Source organism: Zea mays, chromosome 3 (genome assembly GCF_902167145.1).
Source record: "Zea mays cultivar B73 chromosome 3, Zm-B73-REFERENCE-NAM-5.0, whole genome shotgun sequence".
NCBI lineage: Eukaryota > Viridiplantae > Streptophyta > Magnoliopsida > Poales > Poaceae > Zea > Zea mays.
This window is the reverse complement of record NC_050098.1, coordinates 159806743-159824223: the sequence shown is the minus strand read 5'-3', so window position 1 is coordinate 159824223 and position 17481 is coordinate 159806743. Positions and strand designations below refer to the sequence as shown.

The 17481-nt window shown below is 49.3% G+C and overlaps 2 protein-coding genes across 2 annotated transcripts; both read left to right on the top strand.

Annotated features, from left to right (window-relative positions):
* Positions 1–1487: 1487 nt before the first annotated feature.
* On the top strand, positions 1488–3882 carry LOC100285301 (rieske domain containing protein). Its single transcript, NM_001158194.2, has 3 exons — positions 1488–2170; positions 3076–3333; positions 3536–3882. The coding sequence occupies exons 1-3, from the start codon at positions 1505–1507 to the stop codon at positions 3722–3724; spliced, it is 1113 nt and encodes a 370-aa protein (NP_001151666.2). The 5' UTR covers positions 1488–1504; the 3' UTR covers positions 3725–3882.
* A 7671-nt stretch (positions 3883–11553) lies between these two features.
* On the top strand, positions 11554–13846 carry LOC103650824 (NAC domain-containing protein 10). The gene is made up of 3 exons (XM_008676410.4): positions 11554–12771; positions 12866–13176; positions 13295–13846. Exons 1-3 carry the CDS (start codon positions 12579–12581, stop codon positions 13529–13531), a joined length of 741 nt encoding a protein of 246 aa, XP_008674632.1. The 5' UTR covers positions 11554–12578; the 3' UTR covers positions 13532–13846.
* The last annotated feature ends 3635 nt before the right edge of the window (positions 13847–17481 follow it).

The following is a 17481-nucleotide window of genomic DNA, read 5'->3' as shown; positions in this document are numbered from 1 at the left end:
TTTCAAGATTTTGAAATTTTCTCCCCCTGTTTCAAATGCTTTTCCTTTGACTTAAACAAAACTCCCCCTGAATAGAATTCACCTCTAAGTTTTCAAGAGGGTTTTACTAATTTGAACAAGATTTAGATACCAATTTGAAAAATTCTTGAAAGTTAACATACCAAAATATATCAATTGAAAATTTTGAAATTGGTGGTGGTGGTGCGGTCCTTTTGCTTTGGGCTAATACTTTCCCCCCTTTGGCATGAATCGCCAAAAAACGAAGACTTTGTGAGCCCTTAAACTTTCTTCCCATTGGTACAAGTAAATATGAGCGAAAGATTATACCAATTTGAGAGTGATGTGGAGTGATGGTGAAGGGTAAATGATACCGATAGAGTGGAGTGGAAGCCTTGTCTTCACCGAAGACTCCATTTCCCTTTCAATCTATGACTTTCGCCCTTGCGTTCAGCCTCCACTGCTGCTCTCCTCACTAGCATCCCTCACGCTGTATACCTTACCTCAGTCGTCTCCTCCCTGAAGAAACCACCCAAAGAAACTGCCCAATCTCCACCTTAGTCGTCTCCTCTCAGGCTCTCCATGATCTCGCTCCCTCACCTCAATCGGCTCAACGATCTCCATGTTCTGCTAGCTCGAGGCGTCACGAATGGAGATAAATACGGAGGTCCGAGCGCGCGCAGACGAGGGAGACGACATCGACGTGATTCGGTATTTTTATCATTAACTATTATATGAAAACATCATCACACGTAAGTTTAATGGGTCCCCATGGGGAATGGGCATCCTCATCACCGGGGAGAATTTTTCTTCGTTTATATCCCTGTGGGGGAAGAAACTTCCTCATCCCCATCTCCTAATGGAAGAATTCTCCACGGAGAATCGGCGATCAGAGCCCCATTGCCATCTGTAAGTATAACTAACGGATTAGGAGCATACAACATTTTGTTTAAAAAAACAGGGGCAAATCTACAGTTACACTCTAAAACAGAGACACTGAAACAATTGCATATATTTCTTAAATAATAATTAAACATTCAAAAGCGTCGAGGAGGTCCCATGCATAGGTTTAGGAGCGATGATAATCATTCTAATTTTCATCAAACTAATTTATCGAGGCAAAAATTAGTTTTAGATAAGGAAGACCAACTTCTTGGTTTTTTAAAAAACTAACAATCCAGTTTTGCAAAATCTAAAGCATAAATTAGCATATTAGGAAGCATCCCAGTTTCTAAAAATTGGATGCTTTGAGGCTCTAAAATAGTTGAAAAAAGAGTGTGAAAAAACACTAAAAACTATCTTGGGAGTTACAAAACCGGATGAAATTGGAGAGAATAAAATTCTCTTCTTATTCAATTTCAAATAAGAAAGATATCTTAAAATTTATAATCATCTCCAATTTTATGGCACTCTATAGAAAATCGGAGGAGATTTGAGAGTCTAAAATCAATATGATTTTAGATCTTTGAACCACTCCTTTCTTTGGCTACAAACTAGCTCTAAAATAATGACCGAGCTCGAGTGCCGAGTGGCAGCTTGCGGGAGGACAATGATGGATGGCATGTTTCGTCCTGCTGTGCATTTGCAGATTTCAAAGGAGTTCACTGGACGGGAACCTATAAATGTGTCCGCTTCTCTTCCCCACGCCCGGTCTTGTCGCTTTATCGCCAACCTGTGGCCATGGACGTTCCAGCACGCACCACCACCACGGCACCACCACCCTGCCCCCCTCCTCCTGCTCAAACCCACCCCCTCTCGCTCGCCTCCCCGCCACTCCCCTCCCGTCCCTATGGCGGCCGTTACCACAGCCACTGCCGCCGCGTCCTCCTCCTCCTTCCTCCACCGCCGAAGCCCCGCCTGCCTGCGCGCCACGCTCCGCGCCGCGCCGCGGCACTGCCGCAACTCCAGCTCCAGGCTCGCCTGCCGCGCCGCCGAGGTGTCCGGGGCCGAGTCGTCCTCGGCCGCGGCGGAGGGCGCGGGAGGAGGCGGGGGCGCGTCGTGGGTGCCCGTGGTGCCGCTCGCCGCGCTGCCGCGCGGAGAGCGCCGCGTGATCGTGCAGGACGGGGAGGAGATCCTGCTGCTCTGGTACAAGAACCAGGTCTTCGCCATCGAGAACCGGTCGCCAGCGGAGGGCGCCTACACCGAGGGCCTCCTCAACGCCAAGCTCACGCAGGTGCGTCTCGACTCGAACTCACGGCTCACGCCAATGCCGCCGGCCTGCGCCGCTCAGCGTTACCTGTCATGGATATATACCGTATAAAAGAATTATACGCAGAGTCGCAGACAAACAATACAATTACAACCATGGTCAGCAAAGGTTAGGTTAACAAGGATGACAACCAAATCCGTTGAACCATTCTTGTTTCAAACAAGTTACAAACCTATTAAGTCTAGTTAATTTTTTCTTGCGAAAATGCTTTTGGGAAAATAGAGTTGTCAAACTAGCCCTTAATAAACTTCCCTAGTTGCTTCTAGAGTTTCAAAATAAGTTAGAAAAGGTAATCATTCCATTGGTCCCAAAATACTTTTTGTTTTTTTAAAAAAGGTAACCTTGTTTGAAGCCCACCTTGATAAACCAGCCACATAGAACCCTTTTTTTTTGTGGCAACCCGTTCGTTCTTCCACAATTTCATCAGTCTTGAATTACTAATTTCCCTAAAGGTCAACCTCCTATACATAGATCTTGTTGTATAACTACCTAGCACCCAGATGAATTTGTCCTCCCCTTCAGTGAGCCTAAAATTGTCCAACATGTCCATCCATCTCTCCCATTCCAACATATCACTTTCTCCCAAAAAATCTTCATAAAAGTTACATTCCAACCATCTCCTTTCCCAGCAGCCACTAACTAAACAATCTCTATCCTTACAGATATTGGAAAACACTCAATCCTTATCTTCTGCTGACATGTCTGAACTTAGTTTCTGCTGACATATCTGAACTTAGTTTCTGCTGGCATGTCTGAAGCGTCATGGGTAGGGATTTAATAGCTTTCTTGCGTATGGACTTAGATGAGATAATTTCATTCTCCTTCACGGAGATGTAACCTTGCATCTTTTTTTTTTTTTGGTGTTTCAGGACGGGTGCATTGTTTGTCCATCAACAGACAGCACATTTGACCTTCGCACCGGGGAGATAAAAGAATGGTATCCGAAAAACCCTGTCCTACGGGCTCTTACGCCAGCCTTGAGGAAACTATTCACCTACCGCGTGAAAACAGACGAAGAAAACATATACATCAGCTTCAGCGGAGCCGACGGTGCGGGGTCAGCGGAGATTATATTCAGCGGGAAAGCTCAGCCTGGTGTGACTGCATCGGATGTCAATGTGGAAGAGGTATCATTTTTTTAAATTTTTTTGCTGTTCGATACGATTCCTGCTTCACACACACACACACATGTTCTCTCTCCTCTGTTCCATACGATATACATCCCTGCAGCTCTTCTCATTAGCTTCATACTCTACATTTCCAGAGAAGTGAGAAGCTCGTTTCACTGAACTTGTGCACCCAACTTATATCCCCCTTCTACGTTTTCAGGTGAGGATGGTCGTCGACGAGGATGTCGGAGGCTTCGGCTTCACCAGTGACAACGAGCTGATCAACGGAAAAGCCGCCATAATCGGCTTCCTCCTGCTGATCGATTTCGAGCTTCTAACTGGCAAGGGCCTTCTCAAGGGGACGGGGTTCTTGGACTTCATCTACGCAGTTTCGGGAGCTTTCAACTGAGAGTCATATGTGTGTTTGTTGTTCGTTCCTTGGTATCAAGAATGCCATCGAGGTGTACTTGACTACCCTTAGAAGCCTAGGTTTTGTCAGCGTGCGATTCAGTCAGCTGTGCTTGTATTTGAACATCACCATGCTTGTCTGTGAAGTGAGGAAGGGACACGAGAAAGTCACATTTGCGGTGCTTCTTATACACCTGTCCGTAGCAGCTGCATGCCTTCCACAGAGCTTCCATAGAATCCTAATGAAACTGGAGAAGTAATAACAAATTTGCAGCCACGTATAGTAGTATTTCGTGGGCCCCCTGTTGGCTTTTTTTTTAATTGCCCCATCTTCTGGTACAAGTTGTAGTAACTGAACTCACACACTACACTTGTCGAACGTACACCACCAAACACAAACCTATCCTATGAATAAGATCTACAACATATATCTACAGATACACATGGGCAGCTAAGGGATGTCAAAGGCGACCTCCGGCGATGACATCTACGCCGAGGTAACAACACTAAATATTAGAGAAAACTAGTCGGTTACTCGTACGTTGCGACGGCTCACAACAATACCCACATAAATTATCCACCAAAAAGATTTCAAGATTTTTTATTGATTGTCTCCGCTTTTTGTATAATATTTTTTTTATGAATGTATGGGTACCATAGGCAGCAAACCAGAGACCCCATCTCTCGCCTCCCCCACTTCCGAGGTTTCGTAGAGCAGGAGGAGGAGGGAAGAGGCGAACATACCTGCTCGTTGTCAGAGAAGGACACGACGAAGACATGGGCATCTGGAGGCGACATAAGTAGTATACCGCTAGATATATAGGGAGAGAGCACGCAAGCGGAGAAAGAAGCCTAGCCGGAGCAGCTCCAAACCGAGAGGCACCCGCACCAGCGTCAATCCGAGAAGGGCGAGAGAATGCGAGTGTCTTCCCAACCCTGGACCACTGAAGCGACACAACACCACCACCAACTCTATAGCATATGACGTCTGCTGCCACGCTACGGGCCTTGGTTGTCCAATATCTCAGACCTGGACTCCTCATCGCCAAGATAACCTAAGCGTGGCAGGCGCCACCATGTCCTCTTCGACGGCACGCACGGAGAAATGCCAGGAGCATGACCGACTCGTCCCGTACCCACGTCGACGAGCGCCGGTCGGCTCGCGGCTGCGACCGTGGGCGGGGGCAGCAGGTTGGGGAGGAAGAACAAGGCGAAGGCCGGAAAGACGAACGGGACGTCCGACGACGTCGAAAACGATGGTGTGCGCATGATATGAAACGTCCTCGTTGACGTGCAATAGCCACTGTGAGAGTCGGTGTCGAGGCTAGTGTTTGACGGATACGGGGAGGAGGCGCGTGCTCCTACGCCCTCTGCCGAGAATCGGGTGGCGCGGAGGTGGAGGCATGATGGAAAAGAGAAAAGAAATAGAATGACGAACGAGGTGGTGGCAACTGAGGCGAGGACCATCATTATCGTGGGGGTATAGATGGCCAAATGAGTCGTATCTGACGAGCCGGTCCGAGCCACGACCCATTTAATATTGCCTGGCCAACCCGGCACGATCACCTTGCGGTGCTTGGACCGTAACCTCGACCCGGTCCGACACGATTTTTTTTATTTTACAAAAAATCATATATACATATGTATAATTTATATTCAATATTATAAACAACTGAGAATGATGTTGTACTGGTTAGGCAGCTTCGTTCAGTGTCTCTCACCTTTTTCATTAAGGTGTGGGTTAAACCTTAACTGACTTTTTTTTGTAAAAATATGACGACCGTCTGGGATGGAAATCCTGGGAGTGCCCGAACCCAGTGTTGAGAAACCCTAAAAGGGTTTAATGGGCTAATACCGAAACTGCCCTTAGGGGTACACAGGTTATATATATGTACTCATACCCATCATAATAAAGATAGACAGAAAGAGCTTCCATCCACTGTGTCTCTTGTTCCTCTCTGTGTTGGGTTGCTGGGAAGGGAGCGGGCTTCTACAACTTCTCACGTCCCTACTGCTGTTGGGAGGGTTCGGAGTCCGGATCGGGGATCTGCGACAACTACGTTATTCAACACGTCATCAGCACTGCTCTACCTCGACTCGTGGATCCGATCGGCAACGACTCTCCACCACGTCGGCAGGTCCTCCGGCCTTGCCGAACTGTCCTACGCGACAGGCTTCGTTCTCATTCGTCGAACCGAATCACGAACAAGACTCACTTCCCATGATGGAGGAAAACGATGAACCATGCCTGATTGATAGCGCAGCCACAAATTCGATTCTTAGAGAGACGAAATATTTTCAGACCCTCCTGAAGAGAACTGAGAATATCACTACAATTGTCGGCAACAATGGCCGCATTGTAGGCTCCGGTCGAGCCATCGTTGTCCTCCCAAACGGTACTAGGATCTTTATTGAAGAAGCATTCCTATACCCAGGAGCAACTCGTACTCTCCTCACGTTCAAAGATATCCGTCGTAGCGGCTATCACATTACAACTGCATGTGTGGGTGGTGCTGAATACCTCCATATCACATCAACAAACGAATGTGAAACAAAAGTGGTAGAGAAAGCGCAAGGCACCTCCTCTGGGTTGTATTACTCAAGAATTAAACCACCCCCTGAATTTGTTGTGATGTCTACTATATTTAAAAATCCTGAGTCTTTTCGAGTATGGCATGAAAGACTAGGACACCCTGGATTAAGGATGATGCGGAACATCATAACTAGCTCCATTGGCCATGGCATGAAAACCACACAAATTCCTAAAGACTTCTTATGTGTCTCTTGTGCTAAAGGAAAACTGATAACTAAGCCCTCTTACCTGAAAGTAAAGGCTGAGTCCCCGAGTTTCCTGCAGAGACTTCAGGGTGATATCTGTGGTCCAATCAACCCCCTATCAGGGCCCTTCAGATATTTTATGGTTCTTATAGATGCTTCTACTAAGTGGAGCCACGTGTGCCTGTTGTCCACGCGGAACCACGCATTTGCAAAATTTATTGCCCAAATTATCCGTTTGCGTGTGAGCTTCCCGGAGAACCGCATTTAGTCAATCAGGATGGATAATGCCGGCGAGTTTACCTCAAAGGCCTTTAATGACTATTGTCTTGCTTTGGGCATAAATGTAGAGCATTCTGTACCGCATGTCCATACACAGAATGGACTTGCTGAGTCCTTAATTAAAAGAATAAAATTCATAGCCAGGCCACTTCTACAAGATAGCAAACTCCCGACCGGTTGTTGGGGACACGCAGTTTTGCACGCTGCGGACTTAATCCAATATAGACCATCTGCTTACCACTCTGCTTCTCCCCACCAGTTAACGTGTGGTCAACAACTAGTGGTTTCCCATCTGCGAAAATTCGGTTGTGCTGTATACGTGCCGATATCACCACCCCAGCGTACATCTATGGGACCTCATCGGAAGTTGGGGATTTATGTTGGTTATGAATCTCTGTCCATAATCAAATATTTAGAGCCTAGAACTGGGGATCTGTTCACGGCTCGGTACGCTGATAGCATCTTCGATGAAGAGCATTTCCCGGCATTAGGGGGAGGATTGTACCTTAATAATAAAGAATGCCGAGAAATAGAATGGAGTGCTAGTAGCATCCAATCGCTTGACCCACGCACTAGAGAAACCGAACTTGAAGTTCAACGAATAATACACCTGCAAAACTTAGCAAATAATCTGCCAGATGCCTTTACTGATATAAGAGGAGTGTCGAAGTCGCATATTCCTGCGGCAAATGCACCGGAGAGAGTGGAGATACCTTTGCAGGGTATGGACTCTACTCGTACTCCCCATCCTAGGAAAAGGGGGAGAAAACCGGATGATTCAGTATCAGCCAAGCGGGGACGCCTGCACCGGCAAGTTACTGAAGAGAATGCAACGTGCTCCCTTTCAGATGTTCCAGCAGTAACACACCTTGAAGGTGAACGTCCTAGTGCAAATGTGCGCACAAATAAAAGCACAAGGACTTCGGAACAACCGGTTTCAAATAACTTGGGAAATCACAAAGAACCGGATGATTCAGTTGAAGAAATTGCCATAAACTATGTTGAGACGAGAGAGTTATATAACCGAAAGACTACAGTTGTCGACATTGATTTCGTCTCTATGATCGCTGTTGTGATTGCTGAGGATCCTGAACCAAAGTCCATGGCAGAGTGCCAGAAGCGCTCAGATTGGGTCAAATGGAAAGAAGCAATAGAGACGGAATTGCTCTCGCTTTCAAAGAGGCAAGTATTTGGGCCTGTCGCCCGCACGCCCCCCAATGTTACCCCAGTCGGGTTCAAATGGGTGTTCGTCCGAAAGAGGGATGCGAACAATGAGGTGGTGAGATACAAAGCGAGACTTGTAGCACAAGGGTTCACGCAGAGACCCGGCATCGATTACGATGAAACTTACTCCCCGGTAATGAGTGGCACAACGTTCCGATATTTGATATCACTGGCAGCGGGTTTAAACTTAAAAATGCAGATGATGGACGTAGTGACCGCATACTTGTATGGGTCATTGGATTCGGAAATCTATATGAAGGTCCCGGATGGGCTGAGAGTTCCAGATGCCAAGTCAAATCGCAACATGTACAGCGTTAGGTTGCAATGGGCGCTGTATGGGCTTAAACAATCTGGGCGGATGTGGTACAATCGGCTCAGCGAATTCCTCCTGAAGAAGGGATACGTAAATAATCCAGATTCTCCTTGTGTATTCATTAGAAAATCCCAGAAGGGTTTTTGCATAGTTTCGGTCTATGTTGATGACTTGAATATCATTGGATATGCTGAGGATATTGAGGAGGCCAACGCCTACCTCAAGACAGAGTTTGAAATGAAAGACTTGGGAGAAACCAAGTTTTGCTTGGGCCTGCAGATCGAGCATCTCCCAGAAGGAATATTTGTACACCAGTCGACCTATTGTAAAAAGGTCCTTGAGAGATTTAATATGATTAAAGCTCACCCTTTAAAGACCCCGATGGTCGTGAGATCCCTTGAAATGGATACCGACCCATTTAGACCAAAGAGTGATGATGAGAAATCATTGGGACCTGAAGTTCCTTATCTTAGCGCTATTGGAGCACTGATGTACCTTGCGAATTGCACCAGGCCTGATATTGCATTCGCGGTAAATCTATTAGCTAGATACAGTGCAGACCCAACTAGAAGACATTGGGTAGGTGTTAAGACTATACTTAGATACCTCAAAGGCACTCAAGATCTTGGCCTGTTTTTTCCGAAGAATCAGGACCAGACTATGGTGGGCTATGCTGATGCTGGATATCAGTCAGATCCCCATAATGGTATATCTCAGACTGGCTTTGTATTTCTATGTGGTGGCACTGCTGTATCCTGGAGATCGTGCAAACAGACATTAGTAACGACGTCTACTAACCACTCAGAAATAATCTCACTATATGAAGCCGCACGAGAATGTGCTTGGCTACGACGAATGACTAACTACATCCAGAAGTCATGTGGTTATAACACCGCAAATACCCCCACCATTATCTATGAAGATAATGCTGCATGTGTTGCACAAATGGAAACGGGCTATATTAAGAGCAATATGACTAAGCATATATGTCCTAAGTATTTTTATCCTCATGAACTCCAGAACGAGGGTGAGGTAAAAATCCTGCAAGTCAAGTATTGTGATAATCTGGCTGATTTATTCACTAAATCCTTACCTGCAGTCGCATTCAGAAAATGTGTACGAGGTATAGGGATGAGGCATTTGAGAGACCTGCAGGGTTCAGGGGGAGATCACCTCTGAACTTCAGCCCTTATAATTCGACCCGAAGATCGTATATTATACACCTTGAAGGTTATAGTTGTCCTGAAGACATCCGTTGTACTCTTTTTCCCATTGTGAGTTTTCCTGAAGTTTCTCACAGATGGTTTTTAACGAGGCAACAAGTGCAATACATCGAGTGGCACTATGCTCTCTTTCTCCATTTTTTCCCACTGGGTTTTTCGGAGTTTTGATGAGACATAAGTCGTCACGGTATTCGCCCAAGGGGGAGTGTTGAGAAACCCTAAAAGGGGTTTAATGGGCTAATACCGAAACTGCCCTTAGGGGTACACAGGTTATATATATATATATGTACTCATATCCATCATAATAAAGATAGACAGAAAGAGCTTCCATCCACTGTGTCTCTTGTTCCTCTCTGTGTTGGGTTGCTGGGAAGGGAGCGGGCTTCTACAACTTCTCACGTCCTTACTGCTGTTGGGAGGGTTCGAAGTCCGGATCGGGGATCTGCGACAACTACGTTATTCAACACCCGTTATTCAACACCCAGTACCTGCCGTTCCGGCTCGGTCTGTGTTGTCTTACATAAAGGCCCAGTACGGAAGTAGGGCCCAGGTGCTTTCCGTGGGCGAGGATGCATGATTGAAATCCAACACGTCTTAGTGGGAAAGGGGTGTTTGTGGGCGTCCTGGCCCAACAAGCTTCGGCTGGGCTGGCTAGGAACTCTCGTCTTGATCCAAGGGTGCTATTTCAGGTTAGGGACACAAAAGCACCCCAAAGCATTTGTCTCCTACCCTACCCAAGTGGAAAGTAAGCTAGCTATAGAGGTCTGTTAGTTAGCACTCCACCCCTCCCTTCCTTCACGGACGTGAGCGACGCACCAAACTGCTAGTAGGACTGTACGCAACATCGTTTCGCGACGTTGGCATTCCCTGCGATCCACGAAAGCCCGCACCAAGGCAAAGGCCACGGCAGCAACCAACCACCCGGACCCCGAGCAGGTGCAGTGCAGTGCAGGGCGAGGAGGGGTAGCCGGCAACGAGACGTGCTCTGCGTGCAAGCCGCAGCGGCGTCCCGTCCCGGGAAAAAAAGGCGACGACGACGTGGATGCATGTCCTGTCCGGCCCTAGGGGCGCGTGGGAGGGAGTACGGACGGACGGGTGCGCGCGTGACGCGGGCCGGGCGGAGCGGCATCCCTCGCCACGGCACGGCACCTTCCGGCGGGCGGCCAATGCTCTGTAGCTTCCGCCACCGGCCCACCGCTGCCTTGCCCATCCAGCCAGCCAGCGAGTGGAGTGCCACACCGCCGGCGACGTGCGCCCGTGGGCAATCCCCCGACTCCGTCCGTCTGTCGCGGGTGGGTGGCAGCCAGTGGCACTTGCCCGGACGGCACCGGGGTCTTGGCCAAGACCGCGACCGCCACCGCAGTCAATGGGGATGGACGCACGCAACGCAACGTAGCGCCCACCGCCCACGGGGTCACGGCCACTCGGCTAGTGCCCACTGCCCAGTGCCCAGTGCACGTGACGGCACTAGCGACGGCTTGTCCGTCCGTGAGTGCTCGCCGGCTTGCTTGCCGGGCAGGGCCGGGCCGACGATCGTCTCGTGCAACAGCAAACGCCAGAGGCAAAAGGCGGACGTACGCGTGCGGTCGCCTGCCTGCCTGGGCTGTGGGCTGGCGTCGAAAGCCACTGCCAACTGCAAAAGGCGTTGCCTTGCCCCCAACGCGCCCGATGCCTTGCGCTGCATTGCGTTGCGCCGCCGCCGAGTGGCATGCCACGCTGACACCACCCTCACCCTGCCTGCTTGAGTCACTCTCCACCCGTTACTCACTGTCAAAGTAGCAAACAAGCAAAACTCCCCCGCTGCCCGTGACAAATTCGTCCTTGGCCTGACGAGCCACTCGAGGTCGAGCAAGGCAAGCAAGACCACCCGTGGGTGGCTTTCTTCTGACGACGCCCGATGACACGCCGACCCCGCGCGCGGTGGTCGGTGAACGAAGCTGCAGCTGCAGGTCAACCGGTCGAACGCGCTGACATTTCACGGCGGGCGGACGCGCGCACGCTCGATCGCCTGGCCCCGGGGCGCCAGCCAGCGGGAGGGAGAGAGAGAGGACAAAGGCGACGACTTTTGCGGCGCCTCCACCTCCCTGTGCGTCTGTAGCGCCGCGGCACGAGGGACGTCGGGTAGCCAACTTTCGGGGTTCCCTTTTTGGAAGCGGCGTGCTAGACAAGCTGCAAGCAAGGTCGCGAGGTGAATGTGGGGGATCCAATGCTGGTAGGCGGCGCGTCGTCGATCGGGTGAAGTGTGAGGTGAGGACTGAGGGAGGAGGGCGGTGGCCATGGCGTGGAAGCTTCTCCCTTGTGTGCTCCCTCCCGTTCGGAAAGGCGGCGAGAGGCCCACGACCACGACGACGAGTCGAGGCGGAAAAAGGCAGGCGGAGGAGGGCAGAGGAAGGAAGAGAGCAGGCGCAAGCAAAGCCAAGCCCGGAAAGGAACCGCACCCGACCGTACCTTGGGAACCGAGGCCGATAGATAGGGCACTGAACTCAACCATCGGGTCCGAGAGACGTTGTTGCCCTTGGCCACTGCTCTTGACCGAGATGCAGTATACTACTACCACTCCGATAGCACTTGGTACAGTAGTGGAGCACAGCAAGACTACTCATCTCTGTAAATGCAAGCTTCAAATTGAAATTATTCACCGTTTTTTTTTAAAAAAAAGCAGCCTTGTAGGAGCACAGCAAGACTACTCCAATCCAAATCCAAAAAGAGAGACAAAAAAAAAATGAATAGGAAGAGACGGGCACGGGCAGGGCAGTTGAGTTTGGGCGGAGTTCAATTGATAGAGTCCAGCTTACGCCACCGCCGCTACCCCTATAAAACGGCGGAGCCGACGGCCCCTTCTTTTCCTCTCCTCCATAACCACGAGCCAAGCGCGACGGATCCCAATCCATCTTCTCCTCATCCCCACCACGACCAAAAAAAAATCCGGTCGCCGATGCCGTCTGCTGCCTGACATCGGTCAGCCAGGGTAGATCGCGCAGGCAGGCAGCCCCACACACATACGAAACCCAATCCTGCTTCGATCCCGTCGGCCGGCGATGGAGGGCCGGCGGCCGGGCGCGCCCGTGGCGGGCCTGCCCATCGGCTTCCGCTTCCGCCCCACCGACGAGGAGCTGCTGCTGCACTACCTCCGCCGCAAGGCGCTGGCCTGCCCGCTCCCCGCCGGCGTCATCCCCGACGCCGACCTCGCGCGCCTCCACCCGTGGGACCTCCTCCCCGCCGCCGCACCAGGTACCGTGCCTCTCCATCGCACCCCCTCCCCGCATTGCCGCTCGCGTCCCTTACCTGACGAGCACGCGCGACCGAATTGGATCCAACCCTGCAGGGGGATCCGGAGCCGACGCCGACGGGGAGCGCTTCTTCTTCCACCGCCCGGCGACGCAGTGCTGGCGCAAGGGCGGCGGCGCGGCCAGGGCGGCCGGCACCGGCGTCTGGAGGCCGTCCGGCAAGGAGACCCTCGTCCTGTCCCCGCGCTGCAAGCGCCCCGTCGGCACCAAGCGGACGCTCGTATTCTGCCCCCGCCGCGGCCGCGCCCGCACCCACTGGGCCATGCACGAGTACCGCCTCCTCCCCGCCGGCCTCCACCCCTATGGCTGCGCCGCCGGCGCCGGCGCCAACGCGCCTCCGCCCACTAATGTAAGCGCGCGCCAACCCTGGCTGGCTTCAATGCTTGATTTGTGTAACTCGTGTGTATGTATCGCACCGACGTGCGGCGGCTGATTCGCTATTTCGTGTACCTGAATCTGTAATCCAGGTGAGCTCCCACGGCGGCGACGCGGCGGCCGACTGGGTGGTCTGCCGCATTTTCAGGAGGGCCAGGCCGGCCCACCGCGCCCGCCTTGGTGGTGGCGCCAGGGAGGAACTAGAAGAGGAGCACGCGGCGGAGGAGAGCCCGTCGTCCTGCGTCACCGACGCCTCCGAGACCCTCGACCAGGAAGAGGATGACGGCGACGAAGGGAGCAGCAGCAGCACCGTCGCCTCCTCTAACTGAGACTGAGTAGAAGAGTTGGCTACCCCATGTCGATCAGATCGCGGGCGCCATGTTCTAATTGCCGTAGAAGCCTCATCATCAGTACCTAGTTGCAATCAATAGAGAGACAAGAAGATCGGCCTCCAACAAACCAACAAAAAAAAAGCTAAGCGCTTTGGTGGTATGTTGCTGTTGGAGCTCGTCGCGAATCCAGATTGTTAATTAGCGAGAAATTAATCCGTTCCCCCCTCCGGCAATTATTAATTAATCACCGTTCCCTGGTTCTCCCACAATGTGTTGCTCATTCGTCGAAGCAAAACAATGCCATTCGCCCAACGTCTCTGCTGTGCTGTGATGCATTTTGTTCCGATTCCGATTCCTTGCTGCTGTTGTGAGACGATACCGTCACTAAACCTGCCAACGAGTCGGGTCCACCCGCTTTTATTTGCATATGACCCGCTTCTAAAAAAAATTTGGTGGTGGTTGGATTCGTGTCGACTTACCAAAATATTAAGTATAGAATATAAAATATTTGTGTTTTATTAGCTAAGTAAGTGTGAACATGGGTTTGAAAGCCATGTAGAATTCAGAGAACAATTCGCGTTCTTGGTATATGTTTGGTATGGCTATTCAAGACTGTAATTGAAAATTGGAATCAGGATTTATGAATTCTGATGTTTGGTTGTCTGATGAATTCAAGGCTATAATTAAAGCTCAATTTCATCGAATTTGACTTCAACTAAAAAGTGTCCCTCCCAATTTAGAGCAAAGACTTTAGTTATTGGATGGAATTGCAATTTTAGATACATCCAAACAACATATTTGTATTGAAACTCATTTCCAATACTAGACACATTTAATATTTGGATCTAATTCAATTCTAACATCTCCTATATCTACATCTAAATAGACCCTAAAATATTTGAATAGAATTCAGTGTCGGCGTTCTAGGCAAGTCAACCCAAGTATTTGCTATCCACCCAGTCATCCTCAGAACTCAGTTTGTGATGTCTCTAGGCCTAGTCTAAGGTGTTGTCTGTAGATCGATAGTCTAGGAAAATTGAAAGAAAGAGATTGATTAGGTTATATATCCAAAAGTCGAATAGAGAAATCACAACCATCAACGTCGAGTAGAGAAAGCATAACCATCAACGTTTGATTGAGGGTTTGCAGTTAAGAGTATGTGCCGTTCCAAGCTAGCAGCTCTTCAAGGTGCGCAGCGGTGAGGGGAATAGAAATCCTCTCGACTGGAACCTAAGCAGCCTTTGCCAACAAAAATAACCTGCTGTGACTGTGATTTAGGCCTCCTTTGGAATGGAGGATTAGTAAAACATAGGGATGGAAAAAATGTAGGAATAGAGTTGCATGTCACCTTCAATTCCACAGGAAAACTTTCAAGAGGTTGGACCTCATGTTAAAAAACCTCCAAAATCTCACTACAATGCTCAATTCCATAGGAATTTTATAGGATTTGTTGCAACTCAATCCTTTGTTCCAAAGGACCACATAGGAAAACTTTCTATAGGGTTTTAATCCTTTAAAATTCCTTCACTTTTCCCTTGTTCCAAAGGAGGCCTTAGGTAAGGACCGGCTATGACGAGCTATTTTCATATGTTCGGTTGTATGCACGAGCACAATCAGACTCTGCATATGTATTGACCAGACCTCGATCTACGTTTGATTGCTTGTGCGAGACAGACCACAACTGCATCTATGGGTGCAATTCAAGCCAAATTAAATAACTTTGCCTGCCCGTGGAGACACAGGAGCGTATCCGATGAGCCAGATTCAAGCCAGCCATTGCTGGACATTCACATAACCAATCACACGGTTTGTTAATCCTCGGAATCAGATGCTTGGGATGAGACCACTTCTGCTTAATATTTTCATTATCTTAATTGAATCTATGATTAAACAACCATAACTAAACCATCTAGAAAGAGTGCCTTGTTGCATCTTCTCATTTTCTGAGCGGGAGCATGAGATGCTTGCAAAACGCCTTCCCTGTTTATTCGTTGATATTCTCATTTTTCTCATTTGTGGAACCTCACGCCATTTGTGGAACCTCACGCGAGGCCACATCATTGGACACTAATGCTCGACGCTAGAACCATCCGTCATAGTGGCAAGTATCAAAGTTCATGTTGTTGGGTACAACAATATACAGTTTGTACTTTATAATGGTTGCTAATAAGCATGCTCATTTAGCATGGCATGACACGTCGCTACCCGGTTTTAATAAATTAGTTTTTGGACAATTTTATATGGATCAGCTAAGTCCAGGATCTATTTTTTCTGGTTTTCTAGGTTATACGACTCAAGTCGTGTCAAGTTCGAGAACCACTTTGCTGCTCTCCGAACATATGCGACATACTCTCTGTATTATTTTCTGAATTTTATACGCCATGCTTTTCAATTCTATGTATTGTTCTCTAAATTTTATGACATGCTTATCTTTCTGGTTTTCGAGTTTTAGGACCTACAGCGTACTAAGTTTGAGAACCACCGTTGCATCTTCCCTTGCTGCTCTCTGAACATATGCAGCATATCATTTATATTATTTTTCTGAATTTTACACGCCATGCTTCGGAAATCTCTGTATTGTTTTCTGAATTTTGTATGACGTGCTTCTCTCCAAATTCTGACTTACACATTACAAGTGTTAGGCCTTCAAACACCATCACACCATAGGGGATCCATGAAAACAAAGAAAAAGAGTTCAGGACGGAACATATACCCTCATTGCATAAAGTGTTAATCCCTCGACCGCGTAGTACCACTAGATAATACTCCCTCCGTTTCTTTTTATTTGTCGCTGGATAGTGTAAAATTGCACTATCCAGCGACAAATAAAAAGAAACGGAGGGAGTAGTTGTTTTGGTAAGTCTAGGCAACATTTTAATTCTGTCGTTTTTCCTACCAATCTTGACAATTATATGGCCTAGAATTTACTGTTCAACAGTCAGAAAGACTAATGACGTTCATTAGCTGAGGCCTTGCTGGTTTACTTTGCAGCAACATGGTACATAAACCTGATGCATTCTGGATGTACAGCTCCAAACTGCCCCCGTCCGTCCCCCCCTGTAGGTTTAACCGTCACCAACAAAAACAGACGGTTGTGACAGTTGGCTAAACGTAAGAAGAACAAAGCAAGCAGAAATAGAAAGCTAATAAAGCAAGTCAAGCTCCACAAGGAACTGATGCCCCCAACAGCAACAACTAGTGACTGTGAGCGCAAGGCACAGCGGAGCAGGGGCAGGGAGCATGTATATATTGTGTATGTAAAGCAAGAATCGGCAGGCACAGGAAAAGGGTCGCAGAAGAAAAGCTGATCCGATCAGATCATCCGAGGGAGGCCCGGGTGAGCTGTGCAGCGAGCAGAAGGACGGAGAGGAGAAAGGTTGGCCAGAAAGGGCAGTGCACTTAGGAGGATGCAGAGAAAGGAGGCGACGCACGATAAGGTTCCTGATACTCGCTCGCTCGCTCGCTCGCTCACTCACTCATTCAGATGCCGCCAAGAGGGCGTACCGTGGAGCGGAGATGCCTTTCTTCTTCGGGGGGTCTTTTGCTTTTCTTCCTCACGGGAATGAGGAACCTGCTGTCGCTGCTGCTTGGCAGCGGGAGGAAGACGGAGAAGGGACAGATCTTGCATGCCTCATCTCATCTCATCTCTCTGGTCATCTGGTCCAACAGACAGACGTTCGTGCGAGGCATCTCATCTCGCCTAGCCTCGCCTTAAATCAAATCCCAGCGAATGATGCGTTCCGGCGAGACGGAAGATTTGGGGGGCACCCGCACGCCCACATATAGCCGGGTGCTTGGTCACGCGCTGTCGTTGTCCCTGAATAATACGTAGTCATCACGAGCAGAGGAGAGGAGGATCGCCATGGTGCTGCTGGTGGTTTGCCTCCACCTCCAGGACCGCGGCGGCCGTGACGCACGGGTGAGATCACCAGTCCACCGTTCACCAT